This window comes from Camellia sinensis, chromosome 7, assembly GCF_055761805.1.
Source record: "Camellia sinensis isolate YWXY chromosome 7, ASM5576180v1, whole genome shotgun sequence".
Lineage (NCBI taxonomy): Eukaryota > Viridiplantae > Streptophyta > Magnoliopsida > Ericales > Theaceae > Camellia > Camellia sinensis.
In genome coordinates this window covers 166,004,954-166,031,086 of record NC_138967.1, presented here as the reverse complement: position 1 = coordinate 166,031,086, position 26,133 = coordinate 166,004,954, and the positions used below count along the sequence as shown (strand labels likewise).

The window sequence follows — 26,133 nt, the reverse complement described above, 5'->3', positions numbered from 1 at the left end:
AAAACAATAACTAGATTGAGCTAACCAATCAGTCTCATGCCATCTACGTGTTTTGAAAACACTTTTACAGAAAGACCTTTGGTCATGGGATCATCAACCATCATATCAGCACTAATATATTCAATGATGACTTCTTGCTTGTTAGCACGGTCTCAAACAGCAAGATACTTTATGTCAGTGTGCTTGCTTCGGTTACCGCTTTTGTTGTTATTAGAAAAAGAAAACTACAACTAAATTATCATAGTAAACCTTTAATGGTCAAGAAATTGAATCCACAATTTGAAACACTGTGATAAAATTTCTTAACCAAATAGCATGTGATGTTGCTTTAAAACATACTGCAAACTCTGCTTCCATTGTTGACAATGCTATTATCGTCTCTTTGGCGCTCTTCCATTAAATAGCACCGCCTGCTAGCAGATAGACATATCCTAAAGTAGATTTTCTAGAATCTTGACAACTGCAAAATTCGAGTTTGAATATCCAACCACTTCAAGACAATTAACATGCTTGTAAGTAAGCATGTAGTCCTTAGTTCCCTTTAAGTACCACATGACTTTCTTTGCAGTCTTCCAATGTTCCATTCCTAGGTTGCTTTAGTATCTTCCAAGCATCCCAACTGCAAATGCACTGTCAGGTCATGTACAAACTAGAGCATGCATTAAACTGCCTACGGCAAACGCATAGGGAATGCTAACCATTTGTTCCTTTTCCAAATCATTCTTCAGACATTAACTTAAACTAAATTTGTCACACTTTAAAATGGGTGCTACATTACGAGTGCAATCACTTATCTTGAATTTCTCCAAAATTCTTTCAATGTAGGCTTTATAAGATAATCCCAATGTCCTTTTGGACCTGCCTCTGTGAATCTCTATGCCAATGACATAGGAAGCTTCACCCGTATACTTCATTTCAAAATTTTGGAAAAGAAATTGTTTAGCATCATGCAACAAACCCAAATTATTAGATACAAGTAAAATGCCATCCACATATAGAACTAGAAAAATGTATTTGATCCCACTAACCTTAAGGTATATACAATTGTCCACAACGTTCTCCGTAAAACCATATGAAGTAATAACATTGTGGAACTTTAAATACCACTGCCGGGAAGCTTGTTTTAGTCCATATATGGATTTCTTAAGCTTGCAAACTAAGTGACTATCTTTATCAGAACAAAAACCTTCAGGTTGCTTCATATATACTTATTCCTCAAGATCCTCATTAAAAAATGTCGTTTTCACATCTATTTGATGTAGCTCTAAATCAAAATATGATACTAATGCCATGATAATTCTAAATGAATCTTTCTTAGAAACCAGAGAGAAAGTATTATGATAATCGATGCCTTCTCTTTGAGTAAAACCCTTGGCTACAAATCTGACCTTATATCGTTCAACATTTCCATTTGAGTCTTTCTTGGTCTTATAAACCCATTTACAACAGACAACTTTAACTCCCTTAGGCAACTCAACAATTTCCCAAACTTGATTCTTAGCCATAGATTCCAACTCTTCCTTCATTGCATCATACCATAATTTAGAATCATCCCTATTCATGGCATTGGAAAACGAAATAGGATCATCCTTAGGTCCAATGTCAAAATCAAACTCATTAAGTATACAAAATAATCACCAGAAATTGCTGACTTTCTAGTTCGTGAGGATCTCCTTAATTCTATGGTCTCAGTTGGGACTTGAGCTCCGGGCTCTATGTTGACTTGTTCTTATTGTAGTGGAAGTTCTTGAATTTGTTGATCTTCAAGGATATTGGGTTGATTATCCTAAAAGACAACCGATTCACCTATATTCACAGATGTTGTATCCGGATCTTGTGATTCCTCCCACTCTATCTTCTGAGGATAACTCCCACTAGGGTCAACTTCCGCAATAAATTTAGCATTTTTGGCTTCAACAATTCTAAGTGAATTTGAAGGACAATAAAATTTGTAGCCCTTAGAGTTATCAACATAACCTATGAAAAAATCATTTACTGTTCTAGGGTCTAATTTCTTTAAATGTGGGTTATACACCCTCACTTTAAGTGGACAACCCCAAACGTGTAAATGTCTTAAACTTGGTTTCCATTCTTTCCATAACTTAAATAGTGTTTTGGGAAAAACCTTGGATGGAACCCTATTTAAGATATACATTGCAGTTTTCAAAGCTCCACTCCACAAATCTATAGCATTAGAATAACTAAGCATGCTCCTTCTTTTGTCCATAAGTGTTCGGTTCCTTCTTTCAGCAACACCATTTTGTTGTTGTATGCTAAGCATTAAATATTGTGCAATAATGCCTTTTTCCTTAAGGAACTTAGCAAACGGACCTAGTAATTGTCCCAATTCTGTGTACCTCCCATAATATTCTACACCCCTGTCTGACCTCGCAATTTTAATTTTATTTTGTGTTTGTTTCTCTACCTCTGCTTTATAAATTTTAAAGGCATCAAGTGCCTCGGCCTTATCAAAGAAGAGGTAGAGATACATGTATCGTGTATAATCATCAATAAATGAGATAAAATATCTCTGACCATTCAAACAAAGTGGAGTAAATGGTTCACAAATATCAGTGTGTATGATTCTAAGAATTTCTTCACTCCTTTTGACACCTTTACTGGTCTTGTTGGTCTGCTTTCCCTTTATGCAGTCCAGACAAATACCAAGTTGGTAAAATCAAGAGTCGAAAAGACTTCATCAGTAACCAACCTCTTTATTCTATCAATCGAGATATGTCCCAATCTCTTATGCCAAAGTATAGAGGAGGGCTCATCAGCAATATTACGCTTAATGCCTATATCACCATGCAAGGTTAAAAGATTTTGTTCAAAAACGAGATCCAAACTTAATTCGTACAAACCATTAATTGAAACACCAAATCCTACAGAAACAGAGTCTTTAAACAAACTAAAATTTGAACTAACAAACTGAAATTCAAATCCAAATAATACTAGTCTAGAAACAAAAATTAAATTTTTAGAAAACGATGGAATATAAAAAGTGTTTTCAAGATCCAGAACAAAGCCATTCTTTGAAACAAGTCTGAAAGTTTCCACAGTTTCAACGTGCGAACGCATTCCATTATCCGAATAGATGCCTTATTCACTTCCTGTCGGTTTCCTTAGGCTGAAAAGCCCTGCATGGCATTAGTAATGTGAATTGTAGAACCCAAATCAATCCACTAATCATATTGATGAGTATTAACAAAATTAGATTCATAACACACAAGAGATATGATATTACCTTTCTTCTCAAGCCATATCTTATACTTGGGGCAGTCTTTCTTCATGTGATCCTTTTTCTTGCAAAAAAGCATGCATTCTTATTGCCATGATTTTTGAATGGCATTTTACCAAGCTTCTTCCATTTCTGATTGCATTTTCTTTCTGTGTGTTGTAAGAAATTTGGAATATTCCATATTCCATAGGAAGAGAATTGAACATGAAATTGACAAGGAATGACTCAAAAATCTCAATCTCTAAGGACTTAAGACGAGTTGCAATGTCTCTCATTTCCATAATGTGCTCACCTACACTCCTAGAATTGTTATGCTTTATGCCTGATAGTTTGTTCATCAGGGTGCTTGCCAATGCCTTGTTAGAGCTAACAAATGGCTCTTCAATAGCCCTCATGTAGTTTTTGACCTTATCAGATGGTGGGATTAAGCCCCTAATGCTCTAGCTGATATGTGACTTTATGAGCATTAGGCTTAAGTGATTAGATCGCTCCCACTTGTCATAAGCATTCTTTTATGCAGTGGAACTCTCGTCCATGGGTTTAGGGGGTTCATCCACACAAAGTACCAGATTGAGGTCCATCCACCTTAATGTCAGAAGGATTTTGTCCTTCTAGTCTGAAAACTTATCACCGTTCAAGCATGGAATACGAGAAGACTCATTAGACAGTACAGAGGTAGAAATCACTACAATTACCAAGAACATCACTAATGCTTTGAAACAATAACTATAGTCTGAATCAACCAATGTCAAATTCAGTAACAAATCTAAACCTTCTTGTGGGTAGAGGTCACTAAATTGTATTAGATTTGCTATTACTTTATAATAAGACTAATGGATTTCAAAATATTCAAAGAAAATAAAACTCATAACATGTGGGTTTAGAGTGTCCAATCCCTTTAATACCTAATCCATTATCTTATTCCAATTAAATTTTATAAATAACTACTTTCCTGTGGGGCTAAAAAATTATTCATATAACATAATTGCAATATGAAAATGCCAAACTAATTTTTAACTTTATATGATCATAACACTGAGGATCACTACATCTTTATGTCTCAAGATGTTGTGGCTACTCTTACAGCAAAATTATATATATATATATATATTAATTAAGGCATAGTCTATTAATGTGAGCTAATCCTTATGGTCACAATAAGTACATAATCTTTTAATGCACAAAATGTATAATCTATGCAATCAAAGTAATATCATATGAAAAATCTCAAGACCAAACACATGTAATTCAACTTTATACCAGATTTTGCTTAAAGGATGGACCAAAATAAATTTCATAAGTCCAACACACAGTGTATACATGTTTTTATTTCACATAAATTTTCATGGCATAAATAATCTTAATACATGTAATATGATTTTACACTATACTAGAGAGCATGCCAATGAATATGAAAATTTGTAAGACTTTAAAAGATATGTTAAAATAGTTCACTGTATGAAATTCAAATGAATTTGCTTGTTATTTAAATATGCAATTACAATAAACAAAATACCCTTAGCAGCATGTTAAAATTTCTTCATAAAAATTCTAGAAATAAATACAAGTCTTTTATGCCTTTCAAAATTAACTGAATAAACCCAAATAAAAGCATGAGAATTTCTAGATTTTATATAGAATCAAATTAAATATTTTGCTCTTTAATGTGTGTGTCAATCAATGAAAAATAATACTTCATGACATACAACAACTCTTCTAAATAAAATAGATTCAGAGTAGAAGAAAATTCTAAATTAATGTAAATACCACTAGCATAAATCAAGATGAATTCTATTGTTGCCTCTAAATTAAATATATATTTATAATATTCATGCAACAGTTCTTCCTTTTTTTTAATAGTGATATTCAAAAATTATGCAATTAAATTACTCATTCTGATTCTACGAAGACCCTGAATTGTTAAACTTTATGGTGTGAATTAATATACAAATATCACATGTATAAAATACTAATCCACATAAAATATGAAGAATAGTTAATTTGTTGTCAAATATGGACCACAACCTTTTTAATTGATTTCTTTACAGGAGTAAAAGAATAGTGGCTCGTGTACAGGAGTAGTTATCAAAGTTTTAGTATATGAGGATGCGCATCAAAATATTCATTAAATCGTTGAATTAAACGTTCGTCAAGTTCTATTCTACACAGTAAGATGCGAAAACTAAAGTTCGATTTTGTGTAAATGAATCAAAAGCTAAACAACAAAAAACAAGGTTGGCTATGATACCAATTGTGATAATTAAAATAATTCAATAAGAAAGAAGAATACCTTTCGTCATAATGTTCAAACCTCTGAATCTTGTTCTTGATTGATCAAATCTTGAATATATAAACAAACTACTCACAAAACGCTTTCACATAACTATATAGAAAAGTGAAAAGAACAGAGTTTCAAGCATATTCTATTCACAAAAATAACATCTGTGTTTTGATGGCTATCGCAGGCATATGTAGATAGGCTTGGCCCATGATCTAAGTGTAACTCTTCATAACTTTCCACCATCAGGGAATTTGTAACTTTAGATTAAACCACTTTATGGGGTAGTGAACGTGATTCACATTAGTTATCAATTTTACTGATTAAAATATGTATAATAATATAAATAAAATAAAATAAAATAAACATGTATATGAGCCACTTTATAGATATGCTTACACAAGAGCGTTAATTTTAAAATCTATACGGTTGAAGCCTTTTTAAGAGCGATTTTTTAGTAGTTATTTGTATAATTTTACCGCTAATTAAAAGAGCTTATGAAACTACACTAATATTGTGGACAAGATGATACAATGTTTAGTTTACCATTTAAAAATCCTTGATATGTTGATGATAGATTGCAGTGCACAAATTTCACTATGAAAACAGGTCCATGTGTTGCTTAACTATTGATTAAATTAGAATTCATCATAAATCCACAAATTCACTCTGATTATCAACAAATTATCATTCGTTGATCCTTGATTGATCATAATTTCTGGCCAAATCCACCAATTCATAAATCAGTCATTACTGTCAGGTGAATAGAGCAGTCACCAATAATATTCGTTCAATGTGTTGTAAAAGCACCACCTGGCCTTGGACTTAAACCAGCCAATAACTTCTCCACAAAATAATTAGGATTGGATTTTTGGTTGACTTAGGCTTTGTTCGTCAATTATACATTTTAGTCAAAAAGTTAAAAAGTGATTATAAGTTATCACATTACTCTCTCTATTTTTCTGTACATCTTTTCGTAAAAAATCAAAAAATTACTAAAATAACATATTCTCAAATGAGGCCTTATAGTCCTCAATGGGTAACTTGCTTAGACCAAATGCCTATGATTAATTTCTAGTTGAAACATATTGCCAAATTTGGGTTTAAACCTGTTAGTGTTATAGAAAAACTAATTAATTTGTTGGTGGCACCAAATTTGTTTTCTTATGACTCAAAATGAATATAGTTTAATTTCTTGACGAAATTAATACATTGCCATATTCATTTATGGTCATCTTACTCTAACTTTTGTTTTCCCCAAATACAATCTATATTTTGTTCTTATTATGTAATTTTGTGCAAATAACAAAATTACCCCTCTTGGGAGATGAAAGAAGAGAAATGTGAGGACTTGGAAGACGGACAGTTTAGGTAGTTGACAAAAGTGCCAATAGCATTATTGTAATTTTGTCTCATTAAAAAAAAAAAAAATGAAAGCATTCAATTAAAAGATGAGTGGGAATAACACTACTCTTAATCTATCTGCCTTCTTTAATTTTACTAAGCGAACTTAATGTCCATTTCACGGTGTTGCCATATTATATCTTCAACTAATCACAAATGTCTGTACTCTTATATTGTCTCCTAATCATCAACACAAAAGTATGGATATCATTGTCTAACTAATAAGAAAAAGATAAAAGCTCCTCTTTGGTTGGAGTAGACATTTAGTTCAAATTCTATAAAAGAAGTTATAAGGTCCACTATTGTAAACTAGATGTCCAGTTTAATTTGAGAGAAGTCAGACCCTAAAAAAAAAATGAGATTATCAACTTCACAACACACAAAACTAACTCTGTTCTAAGACACCTATTAACTATCAATAAAGCTAGAAACCTGATAGTGTTGATAGGCTACAATTTGTGTTCATCTAATGTTATTTTACTTTGAAAGTGTTACAACCATTGAATGCAGGCATGGGTTACACATTAGAATGAATGTGAATCCAAAGAAGTAGCTGAACTCACTCTCATGTTAAGAGACATTGCATGTGAAGCTTAAAGGTCTTACCAACTACTCCAATGACCTAGTCTATTACTTGATCACCAACCCTTTATTTTGTTAATTAATGTTATTAAAAATTTGCATCGAAACATTGGTGTCACAAACTTTCTTTTTTTTCTTTTTTTTCTTTTCGAAGGAGTGTTTTAATATTTTTGTACTCTTTACCAAAAACAAGTGGACATAGATGTGTTTCTTTCCCATACTGATGTTCAGTCATAAAAAAGGAAAATGTCATGTATCATGAATTTGAGTCCTGAATTCTATATACCAAAATTAGGTGCATTTTGTAGATTTGAAATTAGTGAGATGTGAATTACACTTAGAATGATTGTGGTCTATAGATGTACTAATTTGAATATTTTTTAGTAGTATTGCATGAAAAAAAAAAAAAAAAAAAAAAAAAAAAAGTTAGGTGAGAAGCCTCTTAATATAGTCGCTCATTTTTTTACTCTAATGCATAGTAAAACCTTGTACCTTGAGAGAAATTCTTGTAAGTTACAAAACCAAAAAAAAAAAAAATGTGGACAATATAAAAAAACAATTGATAGATGTATATTAGACGAAGTCATAATACCACATGCAACTTATGCCCCAATATAGTGTTTGTGATGACTAGAGTCTTCATTCAATGATGCACAAAATCTTCAAAAATAATACAATTAGGTCATGTTTGATTCACAAAAGTAATAGTGAAGTATTAATAATCCTATTAAATTAGTGTGGTATTCACTATTCAATTGGATTAATATCCATTGGATTAATAATCCCACCTCTACCCCATTACTAATAATCCTACAAATTTGTTAGATTAATTATCCATTGGATTAATAATCCTAAACCAAAATATTAAAACAAACATAGGATAATTGGGCCCACGGATTAATAATCTCAATTCCATTCTCTAATCCACCCAATCAAACATGCCATTAGAGTATGATTGATTAGCAGGATTATTGCATAAGATTGGAGTTGTTAGTTCATAAACTCACAATCTCGTATTTGATTATAAATTTTATTAACCAAATTTCATGTACTGTGAACCTTCAATCCAATGAAATTAACGAATTTTTAATATTGAAAGAGATTAGACATTATAATTTTAAGTATGAAAGAAAAAAATAAAATAAATACATAATAAATGCTTATTTCACAAATTTAATTAAATAACTAATCATACACTAATTCATGAAATTATTAATCCTTTCATTATTAACCACGTTATTAGTCTCGTTAATCAAGACTCACATGACAAAGAAATCAATGACTAAAGTCTTCATTCAACAATGCACAAAGTCTTAATATATCTACTTATTAATTAGTAGAGCCAACCCAAGACAATTACATGACAAAGTCTTGAGTCTAGACAAAATCACGTCCATCAGATAACAGATACTATATATTTAAATCATTTTTATCTTAAAAAAAAAAAAAAATAGACAGTCAGAAAATTAACAATTCATAAAAGAATAATCTGAATACATAGTAACTGTTATCTGATCGACTTAATTTTTTACAGGAATAATGTACTCAACAAATTCTAAAATGTGAACAGTTCGAATTATCAAAAAAGAACCCACAAATGAATCCAATGGATAGGATTGGACCCTCCAGTTCAGACGGTGAACTGGAGGTAAGCCACTGCCCAAACTCTTTATGATTTGACCACAATCACTTAATTAATCTACGTTTAGATAGTGTTTTAAAAGTAGAATGGAATATAATGATAATGTTTTTATCTTTTTGTAGAATAACCATTCATTATAATGGTGAATTACAATTTCATTTTTAATATATTATTCATTAGCATTTTTTTAATAAATCAAACTTAAGAATAATCATCCAAATATAATGACTATTTCATTTTTATTTTTATTTCAGTAAATCAAATAATATTTAAGATTCGAAGGAATTGACTTTCGAAATAACGATTCCCAAATATGATTTTACACTTGCATTCGGCTCGGCAACGTGACTTCATAACTCAAAACAAAACCATTAAATGGGTGGCATTATAAGCTATAAGCATAAGTTGTACCATATACTTTGACACAAATGGATGGCATTATAAGCTATAAACATAAGTCGTACCATATACTCTGACACAAATTCTCAAAAAAAACAAAAAATTATAAACAGTTTCATAAGCTGCACCAAGCAACCCCTTTGATGTAGAATATTGTGCATCATTTTTCTTTTGGTTCATCCATAATATTGCTAGGTCAATTTCCAGTGCAACTTGCTAGGTGTGCTGTGCTTGGTCTGAGGGTGCTTGGTTTGGTGTATTAGATGCATGTTTAAATGTGCCTTGCCTGATCTCAACCTGTTACTGTTCTGCGTTTGTACTTTAGAAACCCATAACATTTGCCCTAGTATTATTAATTACCTTCATTCAAGAGGTAAAAAAATATTCAAAAAAAAAGGATGGCAGTTCGTCATTGAACGTAGACAAATGATTTCATTTCCATAACCGAAATGAATGGGACGGGCACGCTGCAAATACCATTTGTCAAATTGAATTTGAATCAATTCAAATGGCGTAAACAGAGAGCCTTCCATTCAATAAAAATCATTTCATGTCTTTTTTTACATCTTTATACGGAAAAAGAGATAGAGAAAGGCACAGAGAATCGTTAGTGCCTTCACCTTAATGCTACTGCCACGCAAGGCCTGGCGCACTCGTCCTGGCTCGAGCCTCAGCCAATGAGACAGCCATGGCCAGCATCATCTGCTCCTCAAAACTCTCCGGAATAATAGGTGGTCCTCCAACAGTCTGGAATCCACCCTCAATTTCATGTTGAGGCGGGAATGCAGCAATTCTACCACCATCTTCAGCCGTATCAGATCTCCCACTACTGGTCCCCACTTCAGCCACCTCAGACCCATGATCTACCCCCCATTCTCCCTCATACCTAGTTATTGCCGGTTGGCTATCAGGATGATAACACTCCGTCTCTTGCTCCCCCCTATTTGAAAACTGGCTATAACTGGGAAGCGCGTTGAATGTCGACATATTTGCATCATAGTTCCCAGAGGATTCTCCGCTCGTTTGTTGACGCTCAGCTAAAGCAGCGATTGCACAAGCAAGACCACCAGATGGGGATGAAGACGATTCGGCCAGTTGGGGCATGGCTGTCTCACACTGGTCTTCTGTCATGTGCTGTTCAGATGGAATGGAATCACCGTAGGTTGAATTTCTGTGTCTGCCACTCTCCTGTCATCATTTATATCAGGTATGTAAGTACAAGGTTATTCAGAAAAATGAATGAGGATAAAATAAATAGTCAGATTTTCCCAAATGCATAACAGAGAAGGTGAGATCAATTTGATAATAATACACAGTAAGAAGCATGTGACACGCTACAATGTTTGGGCTTGGTGCTTTGGTTGTACTCATGTTTATGAAACCTTCATCAAGATCAAGCAATTATTGCAATCTCTTAAAGCCTAGGATGCCAAAAGTAATAATCATCGTCGGCAAGGATTACTATTGAAACAGGACAACAAGTTTCATCAAAATAAAAATTTCCCCCTTCGAGTTGAGGAGTAGGGAGTGTAAGCGGGTTCAGTTCAATCAGGGTTGAGGAAAAATTTAGCACCAAAACAGACCACATGCTACAATTTGGTTGTTGGTTTTGTCAATTTGGTGTACAAGAGGGATTCACATGAAGTTTTGAGGGTTTCATAAAAACCTGTAAAATTCCACAATGGGAATAAATGAAGAAAAATGGTAAAAGTTGCTCTATAAATGTCTCGCTCACTAATTTTTATTATAAAACATGTATTGTTGGTCACTTATATTATAATGCTCAACAAATTAAAATATAAAAATATTTAAATATAATATTTCAGTCAGTTTGGTTTTCATCCGTGCAAAACTTTTCAAAACCATTACTTCAGTTGCTCTTTAGCAGTTAGTTCGGTTCCACAAGCCGAGGCTGACCTCGACACAAAATGAAGGCATCATGACTTGAACAGAAGCACTGACCGACGAAAGATGAACTCATCACCACCCAACCACCTTCAATGGCAGCTGCATGGTACAAGTGCTACCCCAATTTAATTGGACCAGTTACGCAAACATCATGACATACATAGCACACAAACAATTATGAGAACTGCAAATAGAGAACTCTAATAATACATATTCTCAATCCAGAATAGCAAATTTCATTTTAGGACCCTCTGATAACTATTCATTTGGTTCAGTGACTGTTAGTAAACCACATAGATGTTCAAATGCCTTCTCACCTTACCCTAGTTGAAGCCAAATAATTAATTAATCAATTTTAAGTACCTGGATCGACAACCAGATGGCTTCCATAATCATTACGTCCTCAAGGTCCAGGTCAAATTCATCATCCCTGCATTTAGCACCAGAATCAAAGGAATGAATTGCATTTGTCACAATCTGTATAGAAAAGCAGAGCTGCACCCGAAAATTGGAGGCAGAGATGATAATGGGAGGCTGTGATTAAAGGTGGAGAATTACAATTCAATCGTTGTGATTAAAACAAGAAAATATAGCAAAGACACTATTGGAGTAACAATGCTAAATTATAGTAATTTGTCACCTCATTGGTAAAATATAGCAATAGCTAGAGCTTTACCAAGTGAATTGTTGCATAAGCTGTCAAATAAAGCACTGATATCTAAAAAAATGTTGTACACACCCTTCACTTCTTTTTTGTGAGGGAGGTAAATTCTCATGACTCAAACCTGCACCACATGCTGCAGCCTGCAGGGCAGATTGGACATGCTGTCGTGCCAGGTCACAATTTTTGAGCACTTTATATCTCACTAAATGAAGACGAGAACTCCTTTCTCTTAATTGACCAATTGGATTGTCAAATTTAACACTTCTGCTGTGTCGTTAGAATACTTCTCAAGAGTAAATATAGCATTCTTCCATTCAGTTACTGTTAAATAGTTATATTTATGAGTATATAAAATATCCATGCATAAAGATACCCAGTAATTCTCATTAGAAATCTCAGCCAATGATAAGCATGTCCCATTGTTTGGTGCCTAAGAAGCACAGACACGAATAGAGACATGCTAACATGAAATTTTCTATAAAAAAAATGTCAAAAAATACATGTGGGGACACACAAAATATATTGTTTAATATATTTAGTATATGGTTAAGCAATTATTATGTCATATACACGAAAATTTAAAAGATAAAATTTTTATAGTCTGAAGATGGAGAACATGTACAAATTTACGTTGTTTTTCTTTCTTCATTGGATTCCAAATTATTTTATTCTAATATTGTTTAAACAGCACGCCACCTTCTCAAAGGTGCCAGTGTTTCTTAGCTTGGTGCAATAATAAAAGAAAGGGTTGTCAAGCACAAGGATGTGAGTTAAAGCTAAGGGCATTCGCTTTGTGAAAACAATGCTAAGTTAGTTTTCTGCCCAGTTTACCCCTTCCAGCACCCTACATTGACAGGGCACTACCAGCTTTATATAGTGGTAACATTGTGTTGATAAGCTTCTTAAAATCAGCAGTAAATGTAGGCACCTAAGAAGCACAGACGTGGATACATGAAACGTTACAAACATACTTACACGCCAATTTTGAAAAAATGCAAGACACGACACGTGTAGAATTCGCATAATATATAGCATTATATATTTATTATGTCATATAAATATTTCAGTCAATGTTAATAAGAATATACAATATTTCAATCATATAAATATTTCTGCCTTGGACTTGCGGGAGGGTAGAGAGGATTTTCCTGTAACAAAAAAATATATATATATACAACACAACACAACACAAATTTCAAATTTCTAAAGTTCAAAAGATAATATATTAATACGTATAATTTACATTAAATTTCTTTTACCATTAAATTCTACTTTGTTTTGTTCAAAAATTTTATGTGTTTCATGTGTCTAAGCGATTAACAAATGTATCCCTCAAGTGCCCAAAATGTGTCCAAGTCTAAAATATTTAAAAAAAAACAATTGGCCATGTTTGTGTCCGACATTCGACACATGTCGGACATGGACATACCACCTTCTTTAAAGTGTCTATACTTTTTAGGTGCCACTAAAAGCTCCCTTGATTACACTTTTCCGAGCAAAAATAGTAGTACACTATGCCTTGTAACAAATCTTACTAACAAACACAAAAGGCTAGAGCTGAAAACTACTCTATCAATGTAAATCGATAATCATTTGATTGTTAAACGAATCAGACACTTTGACACATACCCGCTGCCAAGTCTATGTAATGCTTATACACACAATAGTTGCAGTGCTGAATATAATAGATGGCATTGATTATTGCAAAGCGAAACTGCTTTTTTCATGTTTGTTACTAAGATGTGTAATCTTGTTTATAAGATCTATTAGTGAGAACAATGCCACTCAACTCTTACATCCATGGATGTCACCAATGATCATTTGCACTGACTCAACCAACATCTTCTTACATGACAAGTTAAAGTATTGATCTGCACACTCCTAAATACATGCTATGTGAAGAAGTCTTCATACAGTACCTTAGTGGTCAACGGATGGCAATCACAACCCAGGTTATGACTTCCATTACCACGCAGGATTTGCCTAATCATTGTTACTACCAAATTGCACCAGTTGCATTCGAATTCTCCATACAAAAGTTATCTTTCTCAACCATGAAATGTTTCCAGTGAAGAAAATGCTAATGTAAATTAGCTATCTTGAATATATATATATATATATTAAATAAAGTTAGCTATCTTGAGTATATATATTAGTTATCTTTCTCAATTTGAAATCTTTGTTCATCCACAAAATCTTCATATTCTCATTGATATGCTTATGAATGTAATAGATAGCATGGACTTCTACTAACATTTCATTAGTAAAACTATGTATCTACCCTGCTAATAGTGCACCACCAGACTAAGCTTCAACTCTCCGAGGGAAACAAAAATGTGACACGATAGGTGTTTCTTTATTACCTTGACAATCAGTTCTCTCACATTAGACTGGGTGACGGAGAACAGTGACGACGACATTAGAGAAAGCTTACCATAAGGCTTTAGAGGTAGTGAAGTACCATAAGCTTCCTACCAAGGGTGAATGGCTTCTCAAACCAGGGAATATCACCAACTTACTTTTGTTTCCTTTGAAAGGTCAAGTGGAGTTGCACGGTCAGCTGTTGTTGCAAATTTTTCTCATTCAGAAATGACCATTACTACCGGTGAAACATTTGAGTCCTCATCCCCAATATATCCATCCCGCATAAATTCTCCAAATAGCCGACATAATTATCAACAAGACTCATCAAAATAAATGAAGGATTGGTGCAATATCAGTTCTGGAAGTTATAAATTAGAATGCTATGCAACTCCTCTCCAACATCCAGACATGAGGAGAAAAGATTCTCTACAAATGATCAATATCATCCCATGCATATATTCTGAGTAAAATGTGTCATATGTACAGTGACATCCAAAAATGTGTCATATGTACAGCGACATCCAAAAACACCCATGTTCACTAAAATATATTTTGGCTAACCACAAATAAGACAATGTCATTATGTGAATTAAAAAATGACATCATAAAGACATAAAGGACGTTAAGTAGAAACTTAAATGGGAAACAACAATCACAAAAAGAAATTTCATGCCATATAAAAAGTGAAATAGAAGCAGCACAATTCAGACATCTTGAGCAGCATCAGATATATAATTGGGGGGGGGGGGGGGGGGGGGGGGGGGCAGAGAGGATGGAAGGAACAATAAATAAGGAATCGTGAAATTAGAAAAACGAGCCAACTTTCAAAGTCAGACACAAAAACTACATTAAATATATAAATACCTGTTCTGCCTAGGCCGTAGAGATTGTCTTAGTGGTTCTTGAGAAGAAACAATTTCCTCGTCCACTGCAGGAAAAATAAAAGTAATGCACAACATAAAATATTAGAAGAAAAAAAATAAGGTATACAATAACCAAAGCAAAGAATATAGATAGCACTGAACCCAGACAATGAAAATACCTTCCCCTGTGCTATATCCAACCTCTCCTGGTAACATTGATCTGCTTGAAGAACTTATTTCTTGCCTTGTCAGCATTCTCAATTCTTCATCCTGAAGTTCCTGTTGCCGCATCCTAATTTTTGCTTCTATAACCCTTTGTTCTTCCTATTAGAGCACACATAATGAAAATTTGTTATTCTTAACATATTCAAAAATTCCCTTTAATAATAGAATGAAATAAAGGATACTATGGTAAAGAAAATCTTACAATTTGCTCGATCCCCTTTTCCTCCTTTGTTTTCACCCCACGATACTCCACCGCATAGTTCAAGGTTTTACAGAATGGACACCTCATATGGTTAAAGAATGCAAGTATAGAACATGAATTTGGAAGAAAGAATCAGAGATTCTCTAAAACATAGTAGTTGAAATTATCACCCAAATGAGTAGAAACATAGTTCATACATCATAGACTCAAGGATACTGAGTAGGTCGAGTCGAATTCGGGGTCTTCATCTGCAGAAAACACTCTATTGCAAAGAGAAAACAAAAAAATTAAAAAAAAAAAAAAGTATCCAAATTAAAATTACAATAATTAATGACAAATGTTATAAATAATAAGAACCTGTACAAATGCCTTTCGTGCAACATCTTGAGCGATTGAGACTTGGATAATACTGAAAGTTTTCAAACCACACAGAAAAAAGTATACAATTAGAAACTTCAATAGTAGCAAGAATAAAACCAAATGCAAAATTAGATTGCAAACTTAGGGTTGCTATAGTTTCGGTTCGTAGTTGGTTAGATAAATCAGCTGCTTTTACGTAACGCAAAATAATTGAAATGTTGAACTGAAACATATAATTAGAACCTCACATACTTCAGTCATGCATTGAACAATTACCTACCACGAATGAAATTTTAAAAACTTAATACTTTTTTTTTCTTGTTTTCACTCCAAATCAACTCAACCCATGTAACGTGCAGTAATTTAGCCTCATCAAGCCAATGAACTTTACTTTCCTTTCCACAAATTTCCTTTTGCTTTACTCAATTTGCTATAAACTAAACAGAACCCAAATGAAAATAATTCGAAAAAGCAAACAAAATGACAACTTCAGAATTGAAACACAAACCAAAAAAGAAAATTTGATTACTCAATTTGCTATAAACTAAACAGAACCCAAATGGCAAGTAATTCGAAAAGGAAACAAAAAGACAACTTCAGAATTGAAACACAGACAGAAAATTGGGCCAAATGCAAATAATTTGATAGCTTGAGAATTGAAACACAAACCAAAAAGCAAATTGGGCATTCGTCGAGATCAAATCCACATTCTTCGTCTCCGGGATAGCACGGAGCGAGCTTAGAGTCAAGTATGAGCTTCCTAAGCTTCTTATGATCCACATCTCTGTGTTGATACAGTCCCTGTGGCCTCGTATACTTCTCGTCCACCACTTGCCTCCTCCTCCCCAACTTATTCCCCATCAACACAAACAAATAACAACAACAACACAATTATTCAATCCCAAAAAACCCTAAAACAAGGTTCTTCTTTTTTTTTTTCCTTTCAAATTCGATGGGATTGAAGCATCGTAAAATGCCTGCGATAAGAAAAACACAACAAAAGAACTCAGAATGAATGAATGGTAGAAAACAATCAGAAACAGTGGTGAAATAGCAAGAGATGTGTAATTGTTGGAATCGATGAGAATTGAGATTTGAGAGACGAACCTTTTTTGAGTGGGGCTTGCTTGGATTGATTGATTGAGAGAGTTGTGAATCGGACCAAGACTGTTGTGTGTGATTTCTGGAGAGAGAGACAGGGTGGGGGGGACAGGTGGGGGTTTGAGGGAAGAGAATGGAGATCGAGGGAGATATGGAGAAGAGGAGAGGGAACAGGATCAGAAGAACTTGCTCTCTTTCTCTCTCATCTCTCTCATATAATCACGTGGATATATATATATACATATCATGTATATGCCCAGCAAAGACTATACCCACCATATAACTTGGAAGAAAATGATATAAATTTACATTTTTTGAATCATAATTAATTAAATATAAAAAAAAATTATAACTAAATATTTTAAAATAATATTATAATTAAAAAAAATTAATCATAATTAAAAAGACAATAGTGATTGATAGTTCTAAAACAGCTCTAAATAGATTTCTACTGACAGGTCCCAAAAATAAATAAATAAAATCAAGCCAAAGCATCACATCATAAGTAGTCCTATCTCATTATAGCTTTTTTTAGAACTCTATTATTAGAGTTCTAAAATATTTTTGTTAAAAAAATGATGTAATTAAGGGTGTGTTTGATTGGGGGATTATTCACTATTAGAGCATCTCCAATGCAATACTCTCACTAAGAGGATGAAAATAATATTTTTTATTCAAAAAATAAATATAGAGGAGGTTACTATTCATTCAAACTCCAACCACAAACTTTCATTTCCTTCATTCAAACTCTATTTAAAAAGTAATTTTTATTCATTAATAAATATTTAATTTTAAAATTTTTGTAAAATATATTTAATATTATACTCATTTTAAAGATATAATTTTATACTTTTTAATGATGTCAATTTTATAAAAATTAAATTTATAAATTAAAAGTTATTTGTAATATAATAACAAATTTATAAATGAATAGTATTTTGGAGGATTCTTCATTTTTTCATCCTCTCCCCAAATATGGAGGATGAACTCATTCTCCTCTCAAATGGAGATGAATTTGAAGGGTGGGTTGGAGGAGCAAATCCTCCATATTTGAAGATATGAAGGATGGGTTGGAGATGCTCTTAGGATTGTAATCCAGGGATGGTCTTTATCCAGCGTTTGTTTTTTTTTTAGTCCGCCGGACATAGACTCCAGCCAGACTCCTTATCCCCCATATGGGAGACTATTGTATCTTAGGAGGGGATATGGGACAATTTTTTGGGGACTATCCACTGTTGAAATTAGGTGATAAAATGACTATTTTGACCCCTTACTATTTATGTATTATATTTAATAAAATTCAATAAAATTTAAATGTCTCAATTTAAAAATAAAATAATTTTGTTTAACTTTTTATTGATGTTTTATTTATTTAATTTTTTAAAATAATTTTTTATAGATATTTTATTGATGTTTATTTTAAAATTTTGTTTATAATTTATTTAATTTCATTATTTAAATTTTAATAGATGTTTTATTTAATTATTATTATTTTTAAAAATAAATTTATTTAAAATTTTAATTAAAAAAATAACATATATTTTTATTGATATTTTATTTATTTTATTTTAAAAAAATAAATTTATTTAATTGTGTAAAAAATTAAAATATTAAAGATATGTTTAATTTTGCTATTACTTAGTAAATAATTAAAAAATGGTAAAATAGTCCTTTGTTCATTTATCATATCCAGTCTGTCCAACTAAACGTTGGATTCACTAAAAATAGTTTTTTCCAGACATCTAATCTCATGAAAAAACAAGCACAGCATACATGTCCAATCCAACCAAATAATTCGGGGGATTCACAGTCCCAAGACTCAAGTCCGATGGATTCTAATCCCCCTTATCCAGTTCGTCCAATCAAACACACCCAAAGTATATATAATATAAGGGTGTGTATAATATAATTATGCCATGTATGTATCTCATTTTTTTATGCTATGTATGTATCTTATTTTTTGAGTAAATGTTATGGTCGGCCCCCTAAAAAATGTAGATATAATATGTAGAAAAATGTTTGAGAGTTTGAATTTGTGTGATTCAAATGACTTAAATGTATCAAAATGATGTCATTTTGTGACATTCAAGTCACTCGGATTATAAAAATTTAAACTACCAAACATTGTTGTAATATGTAAGTTATGCCATTCATTTGGTGTATCTTATAATTATAGGGAAAAAAATGACATAACTCTATATTTTCTAAGTTATAACTATTAAAAAAAGGGGGTAAATTAAAAACACACCCCCTGAGGTTTACTTAAATTACAAATTACTTTCAGTGGTTTTAGAAATTACATTATGCTTCCTAAAATTTTTAATTTCATAACAAATAGGTTTTTTTATTAATAAATCATCAAGTTAATTAACAGTGTTTAATAATATTAAAATTTTATTTCAATTACTAATTCAGATAAATTTATTATTGTATAGGTGAACAGTTAGAAATTTTACTTTTTTAATTAATTCTGTTAAATAAAAAATTCTGATAGGGAGGTAATTGTAATTTTTCAAACCACAAGGGTAATTCGTATTTTTAGCAAACCTCAGGGGGTGTATTTATAATTTACCGTAAAAAAATTCATATCCAAATACAAAAAAAAAGTCATAAATATCTCAAAATAATGTTATAATTAAAAAAGAAAATAGCATAATTAATAGTGTATATAATATGACGTGTGTATAATAAAATTCTCTCATTTATAAATTTGATTGTCATAATTAAAAATAAATAAATATTCTTAGATTATAACCAATGGCTTGGTTTGGGAAGTGGGTTAGCTTTTTGACTTTTTGAATTTTTTGATTATTTTAATCTGAGGTTAAAAAACCTAGTTTGGAAAAGGCTTTTGACTTTTTTGATTTTTTTGTGAGAGAAAGAATGTAATGATTATAGATTTGATGTAATGTTTTATCTTATTAAAGCTAAAAAGCCTATTTTATTTTTTTTTAACTACTTTAATCCCAAACCCACTCTCCAAACAATGACAATGTAATGTCATAACCAATATCAATAACGAGTGATAACTAACAATACAATATGTGATAATTAAAGATACAAATGTTCGTAAGTAAGAGTGTGTAAGGAGTGTATACCATAATAAATTTCATTATTTACTCGCACATTATAGGATTCATGTCTACTCATATCAATGATATGAATTGTCCATCCCATATATATAACAAGTTATAAAAATATATATACATACAAAAATTTGATCGTAATTACATGATCAAAAAGACTGCATAAATTAAAATAATTTAATAGTGTAAAAATTGATAGAATTCAATAAAATAAATTAAATTATTTTATGAGCAATTTTTTTAATTATATAAAATTAACAATTCAAATCACTCAAAGTAAAATTAAATTAGTCGATAGTAATATAATATTACCATGAAATTGAGATATTTTAAAGGGGATTTTTTTTTTTTAGGGTCTTTGGTATTAAGATTTTATAGCATAAAGAACATCCAATATTTTCATAATGTCTAAGGTCTCTCAAATCAATCCAAAGAAATTTCAATCCAAACTAGAGAATTTCTCTGGACCAAACCAGAGAACATTCAATCCAAACCAAAGAATTTCTCTGGACCAACCTAGAAAAAATTCAGTTCAAACCAGAGAATTTCTCTGGACCAACCCAAAGAAAATTCAGTCAAAACCAGAGAAAATTCAGTCAAAACCAGAAAATTTTCCCAGTTCAAACCAGAGAATTTCTCTAAACCAAACCAGAGAAATTCAATTCAATACACGAAGCAAAAACAGCAATCGTTATGCACAAAAGTGAAAGACAATCCCGCCATAAAAACACCTTATCTTTAATGTCTAGATTGCTTACGTCCACCTCAATTTTGGAGGGGATGTGTTCAGCTGGGCATAGATATTTTAAAGTGGTCCTTATCTTATTTAAAGTACCTCCTTTCTTGAGACCAGGACAAACATCTTCCTCTTTGAAAACAACCGACACCTCAACATTCAACTCTGATCCCTCATCAACCCAAACAAACACTAAATTCAAAATCTTCCCACTCTCCTCATCCCTATAATTCTTGATGGGGAGAATAGTGCCAGATTCGAGGACAGTGGAGCAACCAGAACTAATGCGGATTTGGAGAGGGAAACTGGTGGAGTAGAAGAAGGGGAGTTGAACAGTGTTAAAGATGGCTTGAATATGCTTCCTCTCGGTGGTGACGAGGTGTTTTCTAAAGGCTGACCTAGTGATGGTGGTGGTGTGGCCGCCGTTGTCTTGGGCTAACACGACGGCGGGGATTCGACCTTGGAGTCTGTTTGTAGCAGAGACTTTGCAGCCAGTGTACTCTCTGGGAATGGCTTGGATCGTGTGGTATGATCACTGTCTTCAAATTACAACATATAAGAGTTTTAGAGACCAAATGTTTTGGTTTCTAAAAGTGAAAATTTTGTTGCAAAAGACATTTAGGGACCAATTTCCATCGTCATGAGGATAGTCGCTAAAAAGTCGTCTCGAAAAGTTAAAAATAAGGTTTTTAGCAACAAAATTTTGAAAATGTCACTACTAAATAGACTTTTAGGGATAAAATAATTTGGTCTCAAAATGGTTTATTTTTTGAGACAAAAAAATTGATCCCAAAATGATAATAATTCATCACTAATGTCCAATTTTAATTTGCTAAAAATATAATAACAACACTTTTCATAACAAAATTATTTGGTCCCTAAAAAATAATTTTGTCCCTAAATTTTGGTTTCTAAAATCTTAATTTTTTGTAGTGTCACTGTCTCATCCTCTCTCGCAGCTCCTTCTTTATAGACTGATTTGATTTGAGGGAGTCAAATTTCTCTGTAATATATGGGTGTGAGATTGAGAGACCTTAAACATCATAAAATAATATTGTGGATCTCTTCCACTACTAAAAATGGAAGAGGAATCGTAAACTAATTTTTCCTATTTTAAATTTGGACACGTATGTGTGTATGTGTTTGGAGCAATGTTTTGTAACTCGGACCGGACCGGCCGGTCGAACCGGGAACCGGGCCTTGTTCCGGTCCGGTCAATCCCCTAAAATCGGACTAGGAGCAAAACCGACCTAGAATTGGAAAATCGAAAGACCGGGCGGTCGAACCGGGAAAACCGTTGACCCGGACCAGGTTTGGCGGGTTAGACCGTTGATTTTTTATTTATTTTTTTCTATTTCTTTCTTTCTTTCTTATATATTTATATATATAAAAATATATTTCAAAATTTTGACTAAAAATTCTTACTTCAAGAGTCTTCTCTCATAAGAAAGAGTCTCATTGAAAGTTTGAGAAAATTATGAAAGTCTATTCCTATTTATAGGAAAAGATTTTTCAAAGAGAACCTAAAAAATTCAACGTGGGATTCAATCAAATTATTTAAAACATATTGATTAGAGGGAGAGTTAAAAAATTCATTTCCCTCCAAAATTAACCTAGCATTCAATCAATTTGTTTGGCAGGAATGTTTAAAAATTATGACTTTATTAAATATTATTAATAAATACTACACAACAATTTTTATTTTTATTTGAGTATTTATGTATATTTTTATTTATTTATATTTTTTAATTATATAATATTAATTATAACGTCACAGTTCGACCACTTTGACCCGACAGTTGAACCGATGACCCGTTCACCCAGTCTCTTTTCCAGTTCACTCACCGATTTTCAAAACATTGGTTTAGAGTAAAATTATAAAATATTTTTAAAATATTATATGTCGTATTTTTTAATTGATCATCATTTATTATGAGACTATTTAGGAAGTAAAAAAAAAATTTAACTTTTACTTTTTAATCAATTTTTCTCGCATTACCTCTCATAAATTTTATTAAAAAAATTTAAAAAAATTAACTTCTCAAATCACCCCATATCTGATTTGTTTATTTATTTATTTATTTTTGTTTGTTTCGGGCCGCTGTGCTCTGTCCTGACGGAAAGTTCTACGAGACAGAGGAGAGAGAGCGAGAGATTGGCAAGGAAGCAAAGCAAAGGGTAGAGTAGTAGACCGGAAAAGAATCAAAAGAGTTAACGTTAAGTGGCGATTCCATTTGTCACGCGCCTCTGCTACAAGGAGCTGTCATATCATACTAATTTTTTAAGAATTTATTATACTTTTATTTCTAAATTATCATTAAATTATTTATTTATATTTAAATTATCTATTGAATCTATTTAATATTTAAAATATATAAATTAAAATTTATTTAATTCTTGAATTATCGTTTGTGTCTATTAAGTCCTGAAAATATATAAATCAAAATTTATTTATGCTTTATTTGGGAAGTGAGTTAGTTTTTTGAATTTTTGCTTTCTGATTAATTTAACCTTGAGCTAAAAAATCTGATTGGGTTAGGTTCTTTGAATTTTGTGAAAAAAAATAAAATAATTATGATTTTGATATGACATTTTAACTTATTAATTTTTTAATTTATTTTGTCTTATTGTAACTATTTTAGCATGTTAACCCTATGTCAAACGAGGGTTTAATCCCTAAAAAGATTATAAAAATAAAATATATACTCATACATATTATTAATTAATAAAAGGGGGTTTTTTTTTTAAGGTCCTTGGTATTATGATTTTATAGCATAAAAGACACTCAATATTTTTAAAATGTCTAAGGTCCCTCAACATCAATCTAGAGAAAATTCAATCCAGTAAAATTCTTTGGTCTAAACCCAGAGAAAATTCAATTTAATCCAGAGAAATTCTCTGGTCCAAACCAGAGAAAATTCAATTCAGTGTTATTCTTTCGTAAAATTGGACTGATTAAGATGGAGTCCACTGATTCACTGAATTCAATTCAGTGAAATTCTTGAATTTTCAATTGAATCAGTGAAATTCAATTCAGTGAATCAGAATGAGAATGCTCTGATTCTACATAATATTGTGGATGTCTAATCCAATTTTACTCAATTAAAGACAAAGAAAATTAAACAAACTGAGTTTAAACTAGAGAAATCTAAAGAATTTCTCTGGACCAGAAAACAATTTCTCTAGACTCACTTCAACCTAGAGAAATTTTCTCAAAACTAGAGAAATTTCCCTTAACAACCTAGAGAAATTTATTCAAATCAGAGAAATTCCCCCCGCTCCAAATCACTCAACCCAGAGAAATTCACAACTCATAAATCATCATAAATCAATCACAATTAGTTTTTGTAATTTGCATCGAATTTTTACTCATATGTCATTTGAAAATTGCAGCTTTTGAAACTCTCAATCAAAAAGTGTGATTAGATTAAATTTCTCTGATTTGAATAAATTTATTCAACCCAGAGAAATTTTGCATGTTAAAGTATACAGTAGATGAACTTAGCAGAGGAACAAATACAGTCCTCAGATGCACTTCTGGAGATGAGTCAGGGACACTGGGAGGGCTGCCACTGGTCAGATAAGAGCATAATGCTTGCGACTAAATTTCTCTCCCAGCGATCTTCGAGAACCTTCCCGACCTTCTTTAGCGCGTCGCTAGGACTCGACGTGCCTTGGCTGAAAACAATGGCGTCCACGATGCGACGAGCCGTTAGCCGGCCGTTCGTCGTCATTCTCTTCTGGAGATGAGAGGTGTGTCACTGGTGGCGCCGGAACTGAATTACAGCGAGAACGGCGGCAATCGTTGACGGTGTTGGGATCGTTTAAGAGTTCGAGGAGGCGAGCTCCGCAGAGGCCGCCGAGTTTAGACGTGGATGAGTTCTTGAATTTGCTGCACGAGTCAGATCCGGTGAAGGTGGAGCTCAATCGGCTGGAGAATGAAGTCAGGGGTGAGGAACAAGAGTTGATATGGACAGGTCTGAGAATGGAGAAGTTTAGAGAGAGAGAGAGAGAGAGAGATGAGTTTTGATTTGGTAAGGTTAAATTTCTCTGTGATATGTTTAGGGACCTTAGACATCAAAAAATAATTTTGTGGATCTCTTCCATTACAAAAAGTGGGAGAGGGTCCCTAGACTAATTTTCCCTTAATAAAAGACCCTTCCCGATTAATATTTTATTACAAAAAAATCTTTTAAATTTTTATTTTGTCTTTCGTTATGTGTTTAAAATTAATATTAGAGTTTGATTTTTCAATTTTATTAATAAATTATATGAATATTAGATATACTGAAAAAATAAAATTAGACAATTTAAATAATAACATTTCTCTACAAATAGTAATAGAACAAAATAATACATTAATTAAGTAATAAAAAGAATTCAGCGAAAAACTTTAAAACAATTAATTAAAAATTATAAATGAAATCTGGTATATAATCTATATGTATAAGGAAATGGAACTTTTTAATAAGAAGCCTTCTAGGAGCTCCAAATCTTCATTCTAATTTTCTTGATTTTCTTAATTTTAAATAATTACTTTTATTTAATAATTCCACATCGGGAAAAGAAAAGAAAAAAATGAGTTGTTTTACTCATACAAAGAGAATCTTATACTCCCATCTCATTTAGTAAGAAGCCTTGTAAGAGTTTCAATAACTCATGCTATTTTTCTTGATTTTCTTAATTTTAAATAATTAAGAAAATCTATATTGGCTAACTTTTATTTGATAATCCCACATTGAGAAAAAAAGAAATAAGTGAATTGTTCAGGTTAGGATAGCTTAGGTTGGAAGTTTTTATCATAGTTTAGATTGATGATTCACTAAACTGTATGGTGAAAATATGCCTCTCTAATAGAAGGCCAACTTATATAATTTAAAGGCTGTTTTTAATAAATAATGTTATTATTATTATAACAAAAGGGTTTCAAAATTTGGAGGCCGTCACCAATCTCCCCAAATTGGGTCCATCTTGCTTGCATGACTACAATTAATTATATTTTTAAAACAATATTTTGCTCCAAATGCAATAATGCAAGTTAATTCCACGATTATGACCACATAGATGACAATGTAACAAAA

General features: G+C 32.1%; 1 protein-coding gene across 2 annotated transcripts; it reads right to left on the bottom strand.

The window, feature by feature from the left end:
* Positions 1 to 9,955: 9,955 nt before the first annotated feature.
* Positions 9,956 to 17,508, bottom strand: LOC114283472 (E3 ubiquitin-protein ligase DA2L). Of its 2 annotated transcripts, XM_028226280.2 has the most exons (9): positions 17,237 to 17,504; positions 16,799 to 17,106; positions 16,127 to 16,178; positions 15,986 to 16,031; positions 15,770 to 15,851; positions 15,522 to 15,666; positions 15,344 to 15,407; positions 11,815 to 11,881; positions 9,956 to 10,731 (listed from the first exon to the last, which is right to left on the bottom strand). In XM_028226280.2, exons 2-9 carry the CDS (start codon positions 16,988 to 16,990, stop codon positions 10,171 to 10,173), a joined length of 1,209 nt encoding a protein of 402 aa, XP_028082081.2. In that variant the 5' UTR covers positions 16,991 to 17,106; positions 17,237 to 17,504; the 3' UTR covers positions 9,956 to 10,170. The 2 variants fall into 2 exon arrangements, with proteins under 2 accessions (XP_028082081.2, XP_082735834.1); XM_082879708.1 differs by having other exon boundaries at positions 16,799 to 17,508.
* Positions 17,509 to 26,133: the final 8,625 nt, after the last annotated feature.

Excerpts from the sequence above, each read along its gene's own strand:
- LOC114283472 (XM_082879708.1), bottom strand. The coding sequence starts at position 16,990 with ATGGGGAATAAGTTGGGGAGGAGGAGGCAAGTGGTGGACGAGAAGTAT. Across the intron at positions 15,852-15,985 it reads AATTCGACTCGACCTACTCA|GTGTCCATTCTGTAAAACCT; the intron begins GTATCCTTGAGT and ends TAACCATATGAG. Across the intron at positions 15,667-15,769 it reads AAAAGGGGATCGAGCAAATT|GAAGAACAAAGGGTTATAGA; the intron begins GTAAGATTTTCT and ends GTGCTCTAATAG.